The sequence below is a fragment of the Anopheles marshallii genome, chromosome X, assembly GCF_943734725.1.
Source record: "Anopheles marshallii chromosome X, idAnoMarsDA_429_01, whole genome shotgun sequence".
Lineage (NCBI taxonomy): Eukaryota > Metazoa > Arthropoda > Insecta > Diptera > Culicidae > Anopheles > Anopheles marshallii.
Window position 1 is genome coordinate 7,860,615 of NC_071325.1, and position 23,482 is coordinate 7,884,096.

At 42.6% G+C, this 23,482-nt stretch overlaps 2 protein-coding genes across 2 annotated transcripts; both read right to left on the minus strand.

The window, feature by feature from the left end:
• Positions 1-9,823: 9,823 nt before the first annotated feature.
• LOC128708537 (transcription initiation factor TFIID subunit 3) lies at positions 9,824-14,716 on the minus strand. The gene has a single exon (XM_053803518.1). The coding sequence runs from the start codon at positions 14,714-14,716 to the stop codon at positions 9,824-9,826; it is 4,893 nt and encodes a 1,630-aa protein (XP_053659493.1).
• A 2,277-nt stretch (positions 14,717-16,993) lies between these two features.
• Positions 16,994-19,290, minus strand: LOC128719175 (uridine phosphorylase 1). Its single transcript, XM_053812801.1, has 6 exons — positions 19,166-19,290; positions 18,764-18,887; positions 18,557-18,694; positions 18,268-18,477; positions 17,442-17,580; positions 16,994-17,370 (listed from the first exon to the last, which is right to left on the minus strand). The coding sequence occupies exons 1-6, from the start codon at positions 19,288-19,290 to the stop codon at positions 16,994-16,996; spliced, it is 1,113 nt and encodes a 370-aa protein (XP_053668776.1).
• Positions 19,291-23,482: the final 4,192 nt, after the last annotated feature.

Sequence of the window (23,482 nt, forward strand, 5' to 3'; positions counted from 1 at the left end):
TGCTGATATCAAAATTACACTAATTTTAAAATATGTATTAAATTTGTTAAATGGACAAATCAAGGACGATCCTCCATGTTCTGAGGACTTCATTCAGTACTGTTCTGTACTGTGCAAGTTATGTTCCAAGTGTTATATTTTTCATTAAAACATTGTAAGGAGACACATTTTGTAACAATAATCAGAGAGCATCTTAATATGATTTTCGTTTAGTGAGGTCGTTTACGATGTCCAGGACTTACATTTATTTTCAAAATCATTTTGCAATCCAATTCCACCACCGAATACCTGACTGTGGACAATTTAATAACGATTAACGTGCAAATAAAGTTATGTCATCATGTACCTAAAAGAATTTTACCAAATGTTAGCAAAACCTCAAAGAAAATAGTATTTTTCAATACATTTTGAAGTTCGTTTTAAACTTTAAGCCCAAATTATTAAGTTAAGAAGTAGAAATGGTTTCTCATCAAAGTCCAATTCGCTCCGTACCTTGAATCGATTTTTATGCAAATGAGTTTGCAATTCGCAGCAGATTTTTATGTTACAAGCCTTATCACTTTCACCTTCTACCTCTGCGCGATCATTTAAACGAACAACTTTAAAATTACAACAACCCGCGCGCATGGAGAGTTAGCGCCAGGCGTCTGTTTTAAAAGCACCCGTTTCTTAACATCCATCACAAACTTCTTTCAACCGAATCACGACTAACTTAGGACTGGATCTGGCACATTATCATTTTATCTTCGCTTTTGCGGCCGGCGACGCCACCGTGCGGCCCGCTGTCCATCGATGATGATTTCGACCTGAACAGAGCCTGCCCTGTGTTGGTTGTGGTTGTGTATATATACATACATACATGTATATATATTAATTTATTTGACTCTTATGGTAGTTTGCGATCATAAAAGTCATTATTTATGATGCTAACCTTTCCTTTCTACCTCACACCTTTACACCCTTTGCCCACATAAGGCACCTTTCGCACTCCGCCCTGTGGGTTTCCGACCGTTCGGTAGCAGAAGAGTCCCACCACCCTGGCAGAGCGCTGGAAATCCACACACATTCCACAATTGTTCGTTCCTATTTGTTTGTTTATCGTTGTGGCTGATGATAAATGATGCTCCTTTTTTTCTTTTCTTTCCCTCTCTCTCTCTCTCTCTCATACACACACGAGCTTCCTTTGTCCCTCTGTCAGCCGCGCATAAACACACTCCTGCAACTGCAACACCACCACTCCGGTGCCATTTGTTCATTCGAATCGACTTACCGGCGCATAGGTGGATTTGCTTTGTGCCATTGTGCGTACGGCACCGTTCCCGGGGTCTTTTGTGTTTGCGCGAGGCCTACATTTAGGGGCCAAACACGCGTAATCGATCGTCCCTCCCTTTTGCTGTCGCTTTGTGCACTTTGACAGGCTGCCGGAGCGTCGCGTCGCGCACGGAACGGCAGCGTCCTGCCAAACCGCACGGCGGCGGAAGTTGGTCATCGGGCCCGGTTTTCGATCCGTTTTGATAAATCTCTGGGTGCACTCATTTACAGCCCGCTAACAAAGGCAGGGGGCCGATTGCCATGTTTGTCCATGCCGCTGTTTGTTCGGTTTTTATTAGCTTCTGTGTGCCACAACAATTACGCAGCGAAAGAGATCGACCTTTTCTTTTCTTTTTCTGTTTTTTTTTTTTTGGGTAGATTTTGCCAGTCACGCCTCTTAGGATGCGGCTTTATCGTTGTGTTTAGACGTATTTTACGTTACGTTCCTAGCGCGTTTTGTTCTGTTTCGCTGCATGCAAGGTAAATAAACTTTGTGCGCAATATTTACGTTTGTATCAACAAACCATTGTAGCGTTCCTTGTTGTGCTAAGTTTGATATTTGTTGTTATGAATTTATTTTGACATTGAAGATCTATTGCTAGCTTAGGATGTGGTCCTTCAACTTCTGTATCGATTACGTTTATTCTTTATTCTCTTCTGCTTCTATTATCTATCTGTTCTCTTACTATATTTCTACATATTTTTAATATTCTCCACAAATTAGTGATCATATGCTTATAGCACGCACTGTATAATTCATGCACTGTAAATGTATATTAAACGAAACTATACACACTTTTTGTTAGCATGTATAGCAGAGATTATTGAGATTGCGCAACTTGTTGTCTAACGAACACTAACACCCGGACTTCGGAATTTTCGGTTAGCGATTCCTAAGGGTCCTTGGTCTTTCTTTACCCATGAGTGGTCCGTATGGGATTTGATATTGGTCCTGATGTGAGAAAAACAAGCGTGAAAGCGCTACGGCTGTTTCTTTTGTTGGAAAGACTCAATATGCCTCTAATTCAAAAAATATATGATAATTCTGGCCAACTGGAGTCATTCAATACGAGTCAATAAGATGGAATTCCACTGTTAATGCTAATCTTTAAGTACTGCTTCAAGATTTTTCGGAAAATAATTAAAAATGCCTTGAAATTGTGATATCTGTTTCCGGTTAGTGTTGCCAAAGACTATTGAACTATTGAAGAACTCTGGATCTCCAAGAAATTAAAAAAGAATATATGAAACAGAGATCTGAAGTACCCGAAAGAGGTGTAAGATTTCTTAGCCTACAGACTACCGGCTCTAGAGCTTCGTACGTCTATTGTCTATTACTATTAAAGTTATAGATGGAGGGACGACCCGGTGGCATGATGGTAGCGGCACCGGTCTTCACACGAACGGACTGGACCAAAATCCCATCCGAACCAATCCCCCGTAGCAAGGGCCGTTCTTACGAAGAAGAAAAAGAGTGGTAAATGGGAATAACCCTGCCTGCCTAGCCTGCCCTAGCCGCCCATCTCTGCCCTTGAGGTTTTGTTGTGCCAATAAGGAAAGAAGCAGATGAAATATCACCGCTAAAAACATAGAACAGAACTTAATTTATTCATGTTTGATAGGACAACACCTTGAAGATATAAGTCAGCAAGAATTATTCAATACCTTGTGAATCTGCAATCGGTTAAACAACATTCTACTAGTAGTCTTAGCACACTTACAAACAACATCACCAAATCGTGTATTGAAAATATAAAGAATAGTCATTGTTTTATAAATATTTCTATTCAAAGGATTCGCTTAATATGTTTTTCAATCTAAAATTCCAAATATGCTCCCTTCTCTCCGTACATCAGCATTAAAGTAAAGTAGCTTAAAGCAGTTCAACGTTATTGGTAAAAGCGAGAATCGAACTGATGATGCGCGGGTCACGAGATGCTGCGCACTTACCACTTCCACTACCTAGCGATCCGCAACAGCACACAATCAAAACCCCCATATAAGCTCCACTCGACACTGTGCACCGTGCTTTAAAACCGTCCAACCTTCTCTCGCCACTCGCCTCCCCACACGCACACGCCCAAACTCGTCTTCAAGCGTGTTCACGACACCAAATAATGCACAGTCCGCCCTGTCATCACTGTTAAGCGAACAAATCTATCAGCAACAACAGCCGGCAGTGCGCCCGGGCGCGCTGATTACTTTCTTATTTTTCTACCTGTCTCCGCCGCCCCTGGTACGGGTGGCCGTAAAACAAAAACAAAAAAACGGAAGCATTCTCTGTCATCCCGGATTAGCCGGCGTTGTTGCTTTTCATATTGTCGTCCGGTCGGCTGACAGACACCCCTTTGTTTTTGTGCTCGCCGTTACCCTGCGGTCCAACACCCGTTCGGTGCCTGGTACGGTGCACGTGCCGGCCAATTTGACAACGCCGATTCCGGGTGGACGCTTCAGGTTAGTTTTCAATCAGAATTGTCTAGCAAATACTATAACGATAACATGCACACAAACTCATTGCGTGTGCTTAATTTTCTCCATCCTTTTTCTTCAGATCCCCCGCCCCGAATACTCACAGCCACCGTCACTCACACAACTCTCGCTGCCATAATGTTTCCAGCCAAGCGATTGATGAAGTGTGGCAAACCGGGCCGTGTATCGCATTCAACGCATTCCAAACTTGCCTAATGCTGGATGTTTACTTTTCAATTTCAGCTAATTTAAATCTGCCACTTTGATAGATTTGCACGTGCCGCCCGCTGTCCTTTTTGGGTGGGTTAGGGGTGTGCACGGTGGGTGGGTGATATTTGGTGGCTGGTAGTCGGAAGATGCCTCTTTGCTGTGTTTTCGTTCAGGAAAATGGATTTTATTGCGAGTTTCAAGACTGGTCACAATTAGCCAAGACTAATGAAGAGAAGTAAGTTTATTGTACACATTTATTAAAAAAAAAAACACGACGTGATTTTGCATACTTCAATCAAAAACTTTAACCAGAAATTGTTGAACGTTGCAAACTGTTGCATAATTTCTAGCGTTTGTTTTCGAAGGATAATCTCCCAACAGTCGAGGGTCGGTAAAAAGGAATGCTCGGCAGCAAACAAGTACGAAAAACCCTGATCGATTGCCGTCCCGCGTCGAGTGTGAATCCCCTCCTTGCATTTTCCAGACCAAACACGGTGTGTCATTCGGATCAAATCATTCGTGTGAAAAATTATTTCGAACAACATTACGGAAACGCGCACGTGACCCGAGAAATCAGACGGGCCCGTATGCACGGTGAACCGTTGGTGCACCAGAGGGTCCTGTCACTATGTGTTTATCTTTCACTTTGGGCTAAATTTGACAGTGGGCATATTGGGGAACGCCGCCACGAGGGAATTCCAAAATATTATGAAAATATTGTTTCCCGCCTCATTCCCCTGTCTGCCACCTACGCCCTGTTTTATCCTTCGCCTGTTTGAACGCGAACATGAGAACATTTTAGATTATCCCGATACGCATCTTTATTCCAAAATAGGTGGAAAAGTGGCTTGTGAGGAGATTTTCAAGGTGTTGCAATTTTTCAATTCTGCAATTTTAATTCAGTTCAATAATTTTGCCTCATTTTTATATTGTACTTTATACTTTATATTTTCACATTGCGTAGTAATTTTGCATAGAATACTGCACAAATATGAAGGTTTTATAGTTTTCTTTTTTTAGATGAAGTTTACCAAACTTTTATAGAAAAGCATATAATTTTTATTTACTTCATTGCAAATTTTAACATTTTGCCTGTAAAAAGGTATGCTATACGAATAAAATAATTTAAACGCTATCTTAAATTGACAATAAAACAAGGAAAAATAAACACGCACTGCAATGAGCGACGAACAGCGCCTGTAAATATGCAATCCGCATCACCAAGGGTCCCTATTTGACTTAACTCTTTGACCGTTATGCTAAATGTTTTAGTAGTGTTTTTTTAGTTTAGTTTTTACACGATTTACGTTAAACTTATAGGATTATGTAAACATTTCGATTATCCAGTTGTCGTTTGACCAACATTGAATAATGTTCACGGCAAGTGCTATAAATGGGTGACAATTTTAGGTGCGGGTACTAAAAATTTAGCACAACGCCACAAAGAGTTAATTCAAGTGCTTTAAACATAATAAATTAATAACAAAATAATTGCATGTATTTGAAATGGAGATCTGATTTTTTTTTAAATGTAACAATAATACGATATTATGTGTATTAAATTTTCACACTAGGTCTACTAAGCATTTTTATGCGTTTATTCTGGTACTTTACTTCCACTTTGCTGTATTAATTACGTTATTCTTAATTTAATACTTACCAGATGAATTCATACTCAAAATAAACAGACAGGCCGTTTTCAATAAATAGCAACATAAGGTTTATTATTCGACGAAGAACAAGCGCGAACGGTCAATTTACAACGCCTGTTAGTATGCAATTATCATTACAAGAGGTCACTTTCAGCGCCAATCGAACGCTTGGTACATAATTCTTGAATATTGTGCACAAATTGTGGATGTAAATTAAACATATAGCAAATTTTGATAGAAGTTCATTTAGATATGTATTAAACAAACACTGCGATGGGTAGAAATTACACCGAACCGCTAAAGCAACATGCCAACCAAACGTAACAAGTTATGGAGCCAGTCGGGAATGTGATGAAGCGTGTAATTGCTAAAACACATGCCGGCAAAATGGTTGCAGTTGCCAAATGCGATATGGATAATTTTCCCGCACTGCAACCAGGAACAGGAAGGAAAAAGCCAATTAAATGTAATATGTGTGTAATGCTGCTGTTACAATCAAGCAATCACAGTTGACGGTTGCGGGGGGAGGGGGGGAGAGTGTTCGTTCGAGATGGGAAAATCAATTTAAAAATGGTTAACGTGTTACACACGGACGCCCGCAAGCCGATAGCGAAGCGCATGACGCGCACGTGTTGCAACACGAATTTTCCTACCACCTTGGCATCCTTTTTGCCATCCCTCCTGTTACACTTTCTCCACAGCCGTTTCTTTCACCCTCTCGCTTATATTTATCTATCTTTCTTGGCATTGGTGTTCACGCCACCCGGGATGCATCACCTTACACCGATTAGTAATGGCCCAACGGACCAGCAGACAGTATTTATGGGGCGATAACGTTGCGATTTTTCCCGGCGACTTCCATCCCGCGTGCCGTCCCGCGTCGATCGACGGACGACGGCTACGGTTGCGCGCCCAATGATGAGGGCAACCGGTGGATGATGAACACGTGACTCGTGCAAACAGTACGTGATCAAATCGTGAGCCAATAAGATGTGGTCCATCTTTCGCGTGCGCCTCCCGACGTGCCCCGTTGCCGTGGGACCACAGTGATGGTGGCACGTGAAACCGGGAAAGCGAAATAAAACCACGACCAGGCAAAACTCTAATTTACACAGTGGAACACGTCTGCCCCTTAATGGAATCTTGATGTGGGCACAAATCGCGTTATGGGCCACTCCAAAACAACTTTATTTCAATCTCAGTAGAACTATGCGTGGGAAGGGAGGGGAAGGAAGGGGAGGGAAGAGAAGGAAGGGAAGGGGATGGGGCAATGGGTCGGTTCTTTTTCGGGAAGGTCGAGTGCAGTGGGGATTTATGATTCTTAGCGTAAGTAAATTACTTCCATAATCCTTGTCTTATGGTCTCTCTTACATTCGCTCTCGTTTTCATGTTTCCTCTCTAAAGGCGACGTTTTTACCTTCTCTTTTTCCGTATCTATTTTGTCAATATTATTTGAAGGCTTTGTTTGTTTTATTTTCTCCCTGTTTGCTGAATTTATTTTTGTTTTGTTTTGCTGAATTTATTTTTTGTTATACATAATTTATGTGATAACAAAACCTTCTTTATGTAATTTTGTTATTAACAAACACTGTAATATTTTACGTATTATAATTTTGAAGTTGTTTGAAAACTAGCTCAATCGTGCTTATTACGAATTTGAATACCCGTTCGATTGGTCCTTCCGACGGTGATTGCGCCAGAAGGTATGCAACGCGTTGCACATTGGGCCAAAAATTACCCCACACGATTGATAGATCCATCATGGCCCAAAACAACAAATGCTACGCGTTTTGTAAGCTATGCACCAAATAGATTTGTTGTAAAATATTTTAAAATGATCATATTTCGCAAATAGTCCCATCTTTCTTCAGAGATAACATTTGTGGGTAAAATAGATTTCTCTTTCGTGAGCTTTTATCCTTATTAGTTATTTATTATATTTATGTTATTAAAAGTTATTATTTATTTATTGTTATGTTATTATTATGTTGTTATGATATTTATGTTATGTTATTATTTTTTTAATCCAAATGAACTAGTTTATCTGTACAATTAAATTGAACGATAGCTGAAGAATATAAAGCAACATGTACCCATCAATAAAAACCACTGCTAATTAAAGGAAAAACCAGAGCAACAAACGAAAATCGTCCTGTTTGTTCTGGCTGTTTTTCTCACCGCTCAGATACAGTGCTAAATTATGTTGCCACATGGTGTATAACTTCGGATGAACGAGCATACATTTTTGCGCTTGGTCATCGGTTGCGAGTTACGTGCCGGGAAGGGACGGCAAATTTACACTCATTCCTCCGTTTTTTTTCACTCTCTCTCTCTCTCTCTCTCTCGCACTCTCCACTATTGGTTTAACCCGCTCGGTACAACGCACCAAAACCAAAGCAATTTAAATAATTGTCATCGAGTGTAAATAAATTAATGTACAGTCCTAGCGGAAAAATTGTCGCAACGTAACGACCACCCGCACCGTACGGATATATGCACATCCGCGCACGCAATCATACATTGCGGGCAAATATGTTATGCATGAACATTTTCCTGATCGGCGAAACATTTTGCATTGGAAAGGGTCACTCAGGTTTTAAAAAAATCATGGTTTGCAATCGTAAACATGATGGCGTGTGTGTCAACGGGTGGATAACGGTGTGTCGCGGATGCATTGTACGCCAGTAAAGGATAAAACAATAAATAAGTAGCCCTTTTTGCCCGCACCATCACGACACACACACACATCAGTTTTGTGATCTGCTTTCTTTAACATTTAATTTCTCTTACTTACTTTTACTTGCAAATTGCAAATTTGTTACAGAACAAGGCAAAATGCTTTCGAACACACAAGTTTCTCTGACTGTATAATCATAGTTTTTTCTATATAAAATGAGATATTTCAAACGGAATACTTTGTAAAATAATGTCAAATAATAATGTGGTTTCATATTGACACCCCTAAAACAAACTATACATACACAAAACCCGAACTGTTTAGAAAGGATTTTATTTCTTGCCTTTTGTTAGACGTATCGTGTTTTCATCGTTTTTTTTATCGATTTGACAAGTTTTTGTTTGTAGAAGCAGTACAATTAACAGCTGTTTTTGTTCTTTTTGCATGGCGAAGCTACAATTAGACACCATCGATATTTCATACGTATCGTTAATTGTTCGATTATTATAATTTCATTCTAACGTAAAAATACATATAATGCCAATCGACGCGGATTGTCTCTTTACACTTACACATTTTCTTCAATACATCACACATAAAATATTTTCTAACTCATCCCTCATGCAAATACGCTTTTCCTTCTAATCTTTACGATTTGAAGGTCCTTTGCCTGGCATGTCTGCTTAAAAATCCTCGACGTTCCTTTAATATATCGTTATAACGATATTCTACAATTTATTTCGACAATTCTAGACCTCTTGAGGTTGTAGTGCCACTAAGGGAGGGAAAATCAAAATGTATTTTTCTTTTTAATCACCGTTTCTCGCAACTGCGTAAGTCGGGTGGAGACTGTACAAATTTGTTTAGTTCGTTAAATTCTTCTGCTGATGCACTGTTTTTATCCGGAATAGTTGTAGCAGGTAGGCAACCATCCCTGTACCATTATCGAACGGTTTTATTTCATGCACTCATATACAATTTTTTTTTTTCATTACTATTTCAATTAGAATTCAATGTAAAGAACCTAAACGTGTTAATAACAAAATGCAAAAGAAAAACTAATAATAAGCCCTATGGCAAATATGACCTCGGCAAGTCGTCACTATAAATAACACAATTTACATTACATTAACAACATAAACACTGAAAAATCGTTTTTAAAATGTTACACGACGGGGAATTTATCTGTATTTATTATTTATCTGTATTGAATTTACGTACAATATGGTTCGTGGTACCAGACTGGAAATTGAATGATACTGCCATACAATATTTTACATGGAACAGTTGCGCTAAATTTTTTAAAAGTAAATTTCTTAAAGGGTAAACTATCCAACAAACTTCAACCTTCTTGCTTCATTGACCAAAACGGTACGGTTTTGTTTACGGTACGGTTGCTACAAAAGGAATGAATACAATTAAGAGCAAATTTCAAGATTGTTGATAAATATAAATAAAATAACAAAACAAAAACTCACATTGCTGGTTGCAGTGCTGCAGAGGCTTAATCTTTCGATGTTTTCTTATCCTTCTTTTTACGCTTGCGCTGCTTCTCGTCCGCTTGCGTGTCCTGCTTCTTGGCGATGCACACCCGACAGTACCAGTCTTCATTATCGTCCGGCGGTACCTGTATGCCGACGCACACCCAATGGTACCAGGCGTCACAACCATCGCAACCAATCATCGGTGTGCCATCATCTACCCGACCGCACGCCGGACAGATCCACACCGTATTCCCGTCCACGTCCGTCATGTGGACGGGCGTGGTGTACGTTTCCGCCGCCGCATGATGATGATGGTGATGGTGAACCGATTTCGAACCCTTCGATTCTTTCATCGCCTTTTTCGGTGCTTCCCCACCGGTAAACGGCTTCACCCCAACGTCTGCTGCGTTGTCCGCAAGGCGAGCTACTTTGGAGCCACGGCTAGTTGAGGTACCGGCCGCACCGGTACTACTGTCATCGGTGGTGGCATAATTCACGAGCGCACTAGCCGTGCTGCCGACCGTACTCGTCGAAAAGTTCACCTTTACCGATTGCTTCAAAGCGGCGAACGTTTCATCCGTGTCCATGGATGGTTGTAGTTTCAGCTGCTCTGTACCGGTGTTTGGTGGTAAGGGCGATCCGAGTGGAATATTCTTACCCGCATCATCCTTTTTGCTCTTGCCAGCAACGGTCGTACCAATGCTTCCCTTTAGCTTCGGTGGGCGCGTTACGAGTGCCGATATGCGCGCAAGTTCCGGCGATCCGTCCCGCTTCGGATCGACCATGGAGGCGGCCCCGAGCAGCAACTGCTCCATGTACGCTTTATCTGGCGTTTCCGAACGGGGAGATTGCGTTGCGTTGGAACCACCGAGCTTGAGCATCAGTTTGGGCACGGTCTCACCGGTAGCACTAGCCGACGGTCCAACGGAAGGCTGCCCGATACCGCCTGGCGAACCACCGCTACCGATCGCTCCCAAACGCTCCTTTTCCTTACGCTTTTCCTTCTTTACCTTTTCTTTTCGCTTTTCCTTCTTTTCCTTGCGCTCTTTGCGTAGCTGCTCCATCAGTGCCTCTTCCGCACCGATCATACCCATCGTCATAACGCCGGGTGAGGTTGCTGTACCAGCGGTTAGTTCCTTGAGCTGCTCCCGATCGCGATCTTTACTTTTGCTCTTATCCTTTTTGTCCTTCTTCTTCTTTATCTTACCGTCCTTCAGCTTGCGATCCTTTTTGTGTTCTTTTTGCTTGCGCTTACCATCCTTACTCTTGCCACCTGCCGTCGATTGGCTACCGTCGGAATCATCCACATCGACCACCAGCATGCTGGAACGCTGCGGTGGACTAGCACCGGGCAGTACACTTGCCGCCGGCAGTATAACAACCTGATCCTCCTTGTACGATTCCCGCACCGGTTCGGGTTTTCCTTCCTTCACGGTCGACATAACGCTTGACGTCGAACCGAAGATAGACTGCGAGCTAATGCTACTGTTATTACCAGCACCGCTGGACACCGTCACCGCTGCGGTGTCCTTCTTGGTGGACATCGTTTGCGATGTCACAATCGTATCCCGACCGATGCCCGGTGACGCGGTCGACTTTACGGACAAGTTGAGCAACTCGTTTGCCCCACCGCTCAGCGTCATGCTTTCGGTGGCGCTTTGGAAAAGCGATGGCGGTACGAGCGGTGCTACATTGCAGGTCGACTTCTGGAGGTCGAGTGGCGTCTGGGCAAGCTTCGTTTCCGGATCGAGCGGTTCGTCTAGGAAATCTCGTTGACTTCCACTGGGACCTCCCATACCGGCCATGCCCGGCAACCGATTGGCGAGGGTCGGCATGCGAAGTAGATTCATCGGATTCATGCCGGGTAGTACGAACGGGTTCGGTGGCATCTGAAACCCTGGCCTATGTTGTCCGGGGTACGTCGGTGGCATTCGCGGAAAGAGCGGATTGTCCGGAATCAGCCCAGGACCGGATGGTAGCGGAAACATGCCGAACGGCATCGGATTGCGCATACCCGCGACCGCTTGCAGTGATTGATTCAAAAACTTGCTGTACACACTCGCATCCGGTGCGAACGGATTCATCGAACCGGGATACAACGCAAACGGGTTTTGGCTGGGCAGGTTGCCGAACTTTTGACTCTCCTGTTCCAATTTTTTGTTACCGTCGGCCAACTTGCCCAGCTTAGCATCTGTTTTCGGTTTTTGTTTCGGTCGCTTCGGTTTCTTGCCACCATCGACGGCCAACGGTGTCGGTTTGAGCGCTTCCGGTGTCCGATTCTGTGCCATACATTCCGTAAGCGTTTTGGAGGACAGCTCGGAAAACAGATTACTGGTGCCTTTCTTCGGTGTTGCCAGACGCGGCGACTCGTTCATCCACGAAGGCGTCGAGGAGGAGGACGAGTGGAGCCGAATGTCGGGTGTTTTCGGAGCATTCGAAAGGGGTGAATAATTGAGCGGATCATCCGGACGGTATTCGCCATCGTACGCACCTGCACCACCAACCGATCCCAGCCCGAAGGTTTGTCCGTGCATGCCAACCACCCCACCCGGTACGTTAGTGTGTGCCGCTTGTTTACGTTGCTTCTTGTTGGTGGGTGTTGTCATTGTAGCTGGCAGACTCGAAACGTGCGGTGGTGATTTATCGTCATCAATCACGATCACATCCCGATCGCTCGTTGTGTCCGGTTTCATGCCCTTCCCGTCAAATATCATCCGTCCCGGTGTTAGCGGCTTTTCGTGCACTTCCTGCGACGCGATACTCGGCGAGGCGGTTATTTCCAGACTGGGATGCATTTTCTGGAGCAGATTTAGCTGTGCTGCCTGATCGACAAGCGGATTGGGGGTGCCCACCTGCTGAGCTTCGTGCTCGTCCTGCTTGAATGGACCGATCGGGGGCTTTTTCAGCGGCAATGATAAAGCTGCCGTTGTGGGCGAACCAATGCCAGCGTTTGGCATCATACCGAACAGGTGGTCCGGCTTTACAGGTGGCAACGAGCCAACACTCATCGGACCAACCAGCGTCGAATTACCCACCGATGTACCGAGTCCGAGCGGTCCAATCAGCGGCGGTGGCTGATCCACCGCATCGAACTGACCACGCTGGTTAGCCGCTTTTTTCGATGATTTCGGTGCTTTCTTTGGCTTTGGCGTTGGGAATGGTAGGAAGTTTGGTATTGGCAACTGTCGGTTCAGAAGCGCTGGATCGTCGATTAACATTTCCCCTGGGACGGGCACCGGTTTCGGTGCGGCTGACTTGCGCTTTTTTACCGCCTTTTCCTTCACCACCTTTACCTTGGCGGGTTTTGCCGGTTTACCGGATACGTTCGTTGCTACCAAACCGGCACCCGGTATAATTTCCATCGCGTTCAACGCTTCATTCCATCCCGGCTTGAAGGAACTATTTTTAATGAACGGATTGCTTCCTATACCAATATTATCCGCAACCCTTCCAGGCAGTAACGCATCCGGTGGTAATGGTGTGGTAAAATCCGTTTCCTCCTTTACCACATGTTCAATGGTAGCATCCAGTGTGTTGTGTTGTTTCACCATTGTGCTCTTTTCACCAGTAGCGTGTTTGTCCTGTTTACGTGCCGCATTTCCCAACCCCTTTTCCGCCTTCTTCTTCTCCCGATCGACTGGTTTCTTTTTCACCTTTTTGGTTGATTTTTCACCGGTGAGTTTCGTTGGTGGTTGGGATGGATCGGACGGTACACCCAGGCCAACACTGCCCGGTGTGCCTGGCGGCACACCAACACCTAGCGTACCATCGGGTGCGTTAGGTTTGGGAAAATAGCTACCAGCCGCCGAAGCGAGCAGGGCCGCTGAAGAAACAGGAGCAGAACCGGCAAGCGATGGTGCACCGGCCATGGCCGCACCGGTCGGTAAAGCCAGGTGGTGGGTAGCGGAAAGTGCCGGTACGGTTGAAACAACCGGTGTCGGTTGTTGGATCGGTCGTTCCTCTGGGATGATGGGGATGCGTGACTCGGGCAGTTTACCTTCGCGTGCTGGTGAAATGAACCCAGATGTTGTCATTATGACGCTGCTGATCTCTCGTGTCGGACGTCCCTCTTCCGTTGGAATAGCGCTTTTCGACCCACCAGCCACCGTGTCGTCGATCTGCGCCGGTTTCTCCTTAACTGCGTTTTCGCTCGACAGCTTGCTTGCTGTGACGGATTCCTCATCGCCACCAACGGCGCCAGTTGATTGTTCCTTTACCTCAATTGTTTGCATCGGTATTTCCACCTCTTCATTGATAACAGCATGGGGTAAGTTAGAACCATCATCTACCCCTTCACCCGTACTATTTACTTCCTCAATGCTCGATACCGGTCCCTTGGCGACACCAATCCCACTGCAACCACCATCCGTTATCGCTCTCGCATCGGACGATATTGTCGCAGCTACGGTGGCGATCGCGATTGCCGCACTGTTCAGCAAACTTTTTGCTTCACCAAACGCGGCTCGCCTCTCATCATCGTTTCCAGTTCGTTCGGTGCCGTCCTCTTCGGTTTCGAACATAAGCGGAGGCATGTACTCCGGTATGTGCACCGGGCGCGTTAACACCTCCCTGCTTCCTGGCTTCAAAAAATTCAGGTTGGACTCCTTTGGCAACGGAAAACGGGGAACCTCCAGCGTCAGTGGAATTGGATCGACAAACTGTACGTACTCCATCAGCTCGTCCAAATTAATACCAATCTCCTTGTACGCGAGGGCAAGATCGTCCAAGTTAGCCTCAGTACGGTTGTACAGTTCACAATACCGGTGCATGATACGCGATATTTCGCGTAGAAAATGCTGCGTTACATCAATCAGCAGGTCCATTGTCGAGGCATGAGTTGAATGCCACCCGATCGTTCGGCATATTTGTGCTACGGCCACCTTAAGTACATGCTGTGCGTACTCCTGAGACATGATCTGTAACGGAAGGGCAACAATGAGTCATTTCATTGTGGACGCTAATGCTGTTGTTTTAGACACTGTACTTACGATAGTTTTTAATTCCTTCTAGTCACAATAATATACACAATAATAAGCGAAACTGAAAACTGAAACTAGATCAGCAACGCCTAACTGTCACTTGATAAAAAATCAGCTTCATATTGCTGATTATCTTCTATTTTTCCACTACTTGTACCTCCATGCACTAGACACAATGTTTTTTACCTTTTAAGCAAAATTCTTTACACTTTGCTTGCAGATATTTTTCACCACCTTTGCTAAATATGATGCCACTACTCTGACCTAAAAATACACACACACCAACCAAACAAATACTCACTGCACACATACATGTCGATCTTTGCTGTTTATACGCGCCGTGCGCACAGGTGGATTTGACATATATGTCACTGAACCGTACAACGCTGCCACAATACCGCACAACTTAAGATGGCTGCCACCTGTCAATGTATTGAACGGAATGAAAAATTATGTAAAAAATTGGTTTTTCATCCAATGAACAACACGACATAAAGCGTAGCTAAAAGACATGATAATGTATATTCCTGGCCTAAGTATAATTTTTCTATACTGCCTCCAAGTGCCATTTGTTCAGCTTGAAAGCTGCTGGATGATGTTTTCTGCATTGAAATGAAAGATTTCAACATAGTGAAAAGTTTCAATGCGGTTACTGTTATTTCGAATGCAACGTGTTCGTATTTGCCAACTAACCAATAAATGTGCCCGTCCATAATTTCTATAACCCAAATAATTCTGAAATTAAATCCTTTGCGCAATTTCAGAGATCGAGAAATCAAAACATCAAACAGTCATTGAGGGGTAACTAGCGTACTCCCTATCGCATAACGAGAGTCCGGTAGGCTGGTCATGTCTTGAAACATTCTTGATTTTTGGTTTAATGCATTGTAATTCGAGAGCGTTTTTTATTGTTCTATATTCGCTGTCATTACGTCTAAATACGGCATGAAACATAACAAAAACAGTTCCGTTTCTTTCGTACAGCTTAACATTCTTTGTTGTAACGTTCGTAAGTAGATGGTCATGTAATTATTGATGGTATTCGTTCCGTGGTTCCGTGAATGTCTAACTTCTGGACACTATTCTATATTGCCTTCATACATCAAGAAATGGTTACGTGTATGCTTACACAATGATGGAATTTGTACGTCTGTACTTGTATAGTTAGGCATATTTCAAAGTTTCAGTTAGGTTGCAGCGTTTGGTTGTTGATACCTCACATTTGCTCCTCGATTCTTTGACAACCGATATGCAATCGTTTCATTTAAGAATTCCCTTACAAGAATCATTTAATGAAGATTTGCTAAATCTGCGCCATATGCGTTCAACGTGATTATTTTTAATGCTTCACACGTTAGGAGATATTGGGAAACACACAATATTCAACAAAATCAGCTTTCAAATTAGGCTTAATGCTTACAATCGCTAATGTACGCGGGCAAGGATTGGAACGTGATTTGCACTTGGGAGATAATTAACACCTTTACACAGAGTTTTTTTTTTTACAAGCATCAAACTAATGTAAGTATTCCGTTTTTGGTTTCGCAGGGTGAGCTTCGGGTTTGGCAAAACAAATTATGATGATAATCATAAAAGCACTAAAACATAATGCTTCACAACGTTTAGTTTAAGAAGGTTTAGTATTATGGTTTAATTGTACTGGAATATCAAACGTTTCAATGCATTAGATGCAATAACGAGTTCCATATTTCACGGCAATTATACGGCAGCGTTGTTTTAGTAAGTCCCTTCTTAACGATTATCTCTGGTATGCTGTTTTACTATTTAAGTGTACCGGTGTGTCTAACGCAATTCTATACACAAGCCATACATCTATACTGTTCACTCTATATGTAAGCATTCGCTTGAGTCGTAAAATTGAACGCTTAAATATTAGCAGCACTGGTAAATTAGTTGCTTTAGACGTGGCGACCGCACTATTGGCACCTAATCATACGCAGGCACTGTCACCATATTTATAATGCTTTTCTGAATGTCTGTCTGTGTGTTAGGTGTTTCTCTCCTCAACTTCTCCTTTTCTTTGCTTTGTTAGGACTTTTGTTTAAGTTGCTAAATTTATTTGTCTTTTAACGCTTTAATGTTACGGATATGCACTAATTAGATGCATGATTATTGAAATATCTAGTTTGTAAATGTAAAACACAAACGTGGCAAAATGAGGGCGCTCACTGCGCAGATTATTGAGCAGGCTTACTCGTGCGCTTCCGATTCCTGCTGCACCAGCTTAAATCGGCGCGGCGACTTGATGGACGACGGTGTCGAGGCGAGCGACTTTAGGTGGCCCATCTGGGCGAGGTGCTTCTTAATTAACCGGGAAACTAATATCTGTGGTCGTTGTTGCCATTCGTTCATTACCTCCTTCGGGGCCATCACTTGGTCACCCTTCAGTCTGTCCAGCAGCGTGACGCATATGATCGCCGCCTTGATACCGGCGTAATGAGTAAGTGCGGCAAATATGGTACACTCCATCTCGATGTTCACCACGCCGAAGTCGCGCAATTTTTCCAAATATGTCATTTTGTCCGTTTCTGTAAACTCGCAGAATGCACCATCCAATCTGCCTTGACCTAAAAATGGATGTATGAAACAGTTTTTGAAACGTTACTTGGCGCACGTGTCTACGGAGAGGATGTATTACCTTCGTAGAAGTCGTAGGTGCACATCGTTTTGCCAGTAATCGTCTCATATGGATCATCGTGTGTGGCTAGTGACTTCAGTTCCCGCACCAGTCGTTTGTCCAAAATTGCCGGACGATGAACTATTTTTCCAAGAATAGCCTAAAAGTATAGTGAAAAGAAAAGAATAATTCATAATAGATAGAAACAAAATGTAACTTCAACCAACAAGCTGTGTAAACAAATTCGTTTGAAACTTGAATGCCACATGTCGTGTATATTTATCATCGCTTTGCAGGTTATCTCCATCTCAACAGGTTGAAGATAAAATCGTGCTGATCGATAAATTACAATACGCTTTCAAATTGTGCGCCACCAATAGTAAAATGGATATGATTGAAATTAAAATTATATTGAATTTAGCTACTTGGATTTCCAGCTTAAACATTTAGCGAGAACAGTGAGTTAATTCAATGCAATTCATGAGAATATCAGCTTTATTATGACAGATTGTCCCATATTATGTCGAACGCACGTAGATGTACAGAACGACTACCTCATGAGATGTACAGAAACAAAAGCTTTAGTTAGCAATCAATACAGACGCGACCTAAAGGCGGTCAATCTTGTCAAGAGTTCTTCTTTTGTGACACTCGAACACTTCCCTGTTTAAACTTGCTTTGTTACAGATACATCACCGTACCGAATTATGTGAAGAATAGAAAAAGAAAATTCAACATCCATGAAGTTGAACGTGTTTGCTTCATTAACGCACCCTGAACTACCCTGATGCTAACTTCTGTTCCAGCTTCACATACAATAATAACAACTAATATCGGACACACTTACCAACTCGTAGCTGTTTCGAAGCAAACCATCGTATGCGTCTTCCGTAATGACGACAGTGCCACCTTCCACACCGATACCGCCGCATGTACCAATGCGCACAAAGATCGGATCCTTTACCTTGGCGTGGTACATCAGCTTAATAAGCTCATGGAGAAGGATACCTACAGAAGGTACCCCCATACCATGGCTAATGGAGAGTACAGGCCCAACCTAGAATAAAAAAAAGCATGTGATAATTACACATGCGTCACTGATGACGAGCGCGTCGAGGCAAAAACCCAATCCGTACCTTGTACATGGAGTAGCGATAGGAAAATGCACTGATATCTTGCAGCTGAGTACCAGCGGGAAGTTTGTAACCGATTTCTTCCATAATAAAGTGAGCAAACGTTTCCATACGCTTCGGTGTTCCACCCATGCAGACAAACTGAAAGAAAAAAAATTAAAGAACATTAGTAAGAGATGTTTTTTTTCATCACCAACGAAAAGTTGATACCTTCACATCGCCAAACATTTCGTGCAGATCATGGCTACCGCTACCAAGCGCCAGATGGTACAGGATATCTTGATCCATGAGTTCAATGTTGGGATTGCGCAGCTTAACCGAACCATCGTTGTATCTACAAGAGTGAAAAATTCACATTCAAATAAGCGTGCACGTTTGTTAGAAATTTCTATAAAGTGATAAGAAAATTATTGATATGAGCTAAATCTCCTTTATCTATCGATGATTGTCTAATATCCAATATCACTACAGCGAAAAGGAACCTCGTGTACACAAACCCTAAGCGGGTCTTGGTTGAGACAAGCGATTGATTGATTGGTTGATCTGTCTCTCGGTTGATTGAACGAACGATTGTTGGCTACCGCTTTTTGCTACCGCCATCAACATAATTACCTGGTCAAACGTGCCATGTCGGTATTATCTTCATCAACTTCTTCTGTATTGTTGGTATCATTTTTATCGCGCTTCGCCTTCAAACTATTCTCCTTGTCACGCTTCTGATCTCCTTGGTGAGCCATCTTCGATTCAAATTTTATGCTAATAAAAGCTAAAGTTCTTGGAACAATAAATTAAAGATCCCAAACCGAACCCGATAGAAATAAAAGAAAAAACTTGACGAGTTTGCAAAATAGAGCGCGTGGAACACAGAGTTTGTCAACTGCTTAATTTGAATTTTTATCTCCTCGATTAAACAAATAGAATTAAACTGTCGTATAATTAAATCCACTTTGTATCCAACACTATGTTGTAGAAGAAAGAATTGTTTCTTTTTGCGAAATATTTATCCAAGAATGCCACTTGTACTGCCGCATGTTCTTCGTACGTTATTCGATCGAAAAGATGCTGAACTAACCCACACGCCTTAGCTTGGTGCTCCCTTGTAACAATAAGAGTATCTATCCCTAATTCTTGTTAGAAAAAAAACGGAGCTAACCAAATAACAGACAACCGAACTAACCGCGAAACAACTGGTCTATGAAACGCCACACCGGTTTTACAAGCTCAAAAACACGAATGGCTTGCTTTGCTACCACCAAAAGACACGTATTCCGGTATCTAAACACGCGGCATCTCGCCCCGTCTCTGTCATTTCTTCTCTTTGCCTGTGTTTCGCTGCCTTGAGTCAAGCGCACACCGGACGCTGTTCAGACGGACGCGCGCATCACGTTTCGCAAACTATTTAGCTGTTGGAAAAAGCGATGCCAGAACTCTAGAAGCAAAAGCGGAAATGCCAGCATCAGGTTTATTTTATCAAACACTACCACTTTCAAAACCCTCGCCTTTGCAAATCCCAACAAAAACACACGCGCTTCAATCACCACAAGACGGCAGTGGAACTTCTAATCGAAAACACGTCGAGAGCGAACAACACCAACGACACAAGAGCGCGCTAGGGACTGCACTTTTCGGGGTGGGTGCGACCGCCTGCTAGGTTCGGTTGAGCAATGCGAAAGAACTAATGAATGGCATGCACCGGACACCCTCTATTTTATAGCAAAAAAAACCCGACAATACGCTCTAGATACAGCGTCGAAGCGTGACTCTGCCCTCCCCGGGTCTAGGCTTAATCAATAGTTTTAGTTTGATTCCCTTGATACCGCTACCACGGACGGTTGACACACCGTATGTAAACAAATACAGCGTGCCTGACACAATGTCGGACGCAACGCGTTAGATGGTTTTGTTTTTATTTTACTTTACGAAACTAACGAAAAGGTGTACAATTTCGATAAAATATTTCTTTTTTTTTCTTTTTAAACTTATTGCACAGTAAATTAAAATTATCATACAGCCAAATAAACACAGCTTAGGAATGTTTGCGGTGTTATTCTTATTGCCTTACTGTATTTTTCAAAACTTCTTCCGGGGGAGCTGATTCGAACCGATTGTTTGATATCTAGTAAATCTATATTATATGTATATATAACATATTGATTTATTTACGACGGGTATTTATACTACAGTTGAGACAAAACAGTGGAACTTCCAGGCGCTCTAGAATAAATATACACAAAAACCGGCATGATAAGGACTAGTGGAACTTGTTGAAAAGGCAGCATTGCGCAAAAAAAAGAAATGCACCATAATCGCAACGGCAACGAGAATGCTACCGGATAGTATTAAAACAACCAACAACAACAAAACGGTTAAGCCAGTTTTTTACGTGTCTAGTTAATAGCGCATTTATCAGTACATAATTATAGTCAATTTTACTAGCAAAACTCGCAATTATCAGCCGTGTCAAGGTGGCGAATAGATTAAACACCCATATAACAAAAAAAGACAAGAAAAGAAAAGGAAACAAAGGACCTTCCATGCATTGATGAGCCTATCGGCCAACCGAGAGTTGTTATGTAAGCAGCCAAGCCCCTGCGACGTAGAGGTGTACACACCGTGTCCGTCAAGAGATAGCAACAATTTTTTTATGGAATTCCAGCAAATCAGTAGTTTTTGTCATACAAACGTACTTACTCGTCTCTTTCTTCATCTTCCGACACGGATGAGCGATAGATCCAAGACATCGTGCTAGCTTAGTTACACCGAACGATTAGAAATACTTGCAGGATAGTGTTGAATGCTAAAATGTATTACAAAAATTCGTCATTAGAAATAATATCAATAGCAAAGATATATATATATATATATATAAGTCATCTTGGTAGCTTCTCTACATACAAAGATTACAAACATTTTACAGAGACTTGATAATTCCTCAGAAATCCGAGTCACTTTAAGCTTCTGTCATAATTATTTCAGATATAGGAGTATAAAAACCGGAAAGAACTTGGTCTACTAATACCAAATCAACTTGTATATTCGTTCATGCAGAATATCTGTTGCGCTACGTTCCAATCGCACAGATCAAACAAGTAAAGAATTGGTCGTCCCTCGAAACTATTGAGTTGTGGCGGATAATGTAGTAGGCTAGACGGACACCCACACACAAACACACATCCTACAGAGTGAGCGAAAAGAAGTGTTCCGAAGGGAAAGCAATTTACAAAACAATAAATATCTATACACACGCATGGTGTGACTCTTTACTGTGGTGGTATGTGTTAAAGTTAAGTACACGCTAGTTATCGATTTTCTCAGAACACGCGGTGTAATGTTACTCTCCTATACCTTTCCGTACACTTTTTTTCGTCTTGTTACTCAAATTTCACACCTAAGACACAATATTTCACATCTAATACTCTTTGTTTTAGAGAGTTTCAGTGTGAAAGAGTAATTTAATAAAAAAAATTGTATGTTTTAAGCACGCTATCATTCACAACACATTACCCAGAACGACCGAAACAAAGCCCCAGGCACGGAGAGGTTGTACAAGGCTATTACTTACTTAGAGATCCTAAACCTCAGCAAAGAGAGATACCACACAGTACAGCGTTTAACAATACTGACATACAGATTGGTAAATATCACCGTGGGGGGAGGGAAAGTTTGTTGAAGTTGTTTCCGAACCTAATAGTCTGCTAATTCGAGACGTGCATGACTATCAGTTTGTCGGAGTTTGCACCCTCTAAGACAACCTACTCTAAGTAACGAAAGCACAAAGACTGAAGGAACGTTGCATAGCCACCTGAATATGAAGCACCCAAAGCCAGGACAACCAAATCAAATTCGGACAAACCAAACGGTGGTGTTGGTGCACATTACTTTGCCAGGCCCGAAGCTGGAACCGAGCGATGCTCGAAACTTATTCGGCGTTTGCCCCTCGTACACAGGATCGTGCGTGCGAGTTGATGGGAGTGTGTGTCGTACTGTTTTTTTTTCCATTTGTTCGCTTTTTGTTGTATAAAAAAGGGACGACAAAGAACAGGAAATTTCGACAGATTGGCGGACAAACCTCAATCTGGCCGATAAGAACAGATAGATTACTTGCAGTGGAGTAATACTGAAGCCTAGAGCCCTCTATAGAGCATTAGCGAATAACTTTTTCTATTCATCTTGCTTCTCTGCCTAGCGATGAAGGTATTCAACAATTACTGATCTGATTCACAGAGGACACGCCACATCCCCATAGGGACAAACAATAAACAAACACAAACGTATGCGAATTTCATTTACATGTTGGTATAGCTGTTTGAACTACTAATTTTCCGAATGTGATTTTCCGAATCAACGAACAAAATACTTTAACAAGTCGATCCAAATGCGTCTATCCGTTGCCTAACGACACAACAAGAAAACACATTTACACCAGAAAAAAAAACCTACATTATACCGGGGTGAGGGTAGGTTGGATGATGCGAGATCGTGTTACAAACCGAAGGACGATTGCCAACGCGATTTACTCCAAATGCCTGTTGTACTACATTTTACACAGAACGCCTGCACCGAGCGCCATTATTCGTGACAGTTTCACACTGCGCCGACTCGTGCCATCGCGGTTCGTTGAAGGCCCGGTGTGGGTCATGTGGTTTTTTAGGGGTTTTCTTCGGCATGGTAGGAAAATTATCGCGTAGATGAAATATTTACACGCTACTGATAACCTTCCAAAAAAAAAAAACAAACGACTGGCTGAGACGAGAGTATTGCAGATAGAGACAGTATTTTAGAAATGAAGAAAGAACCCTGAATTATCGCCTGTTTGCGGAGGAAAATGAATCTGGCTCAGGGAGATATTACATATTTCTAATACGTCATAACCGTCTTTGGTAATAGACATCTGGAGCCTGGATTGAGCGGCTCTAGTCATTAAAAGTT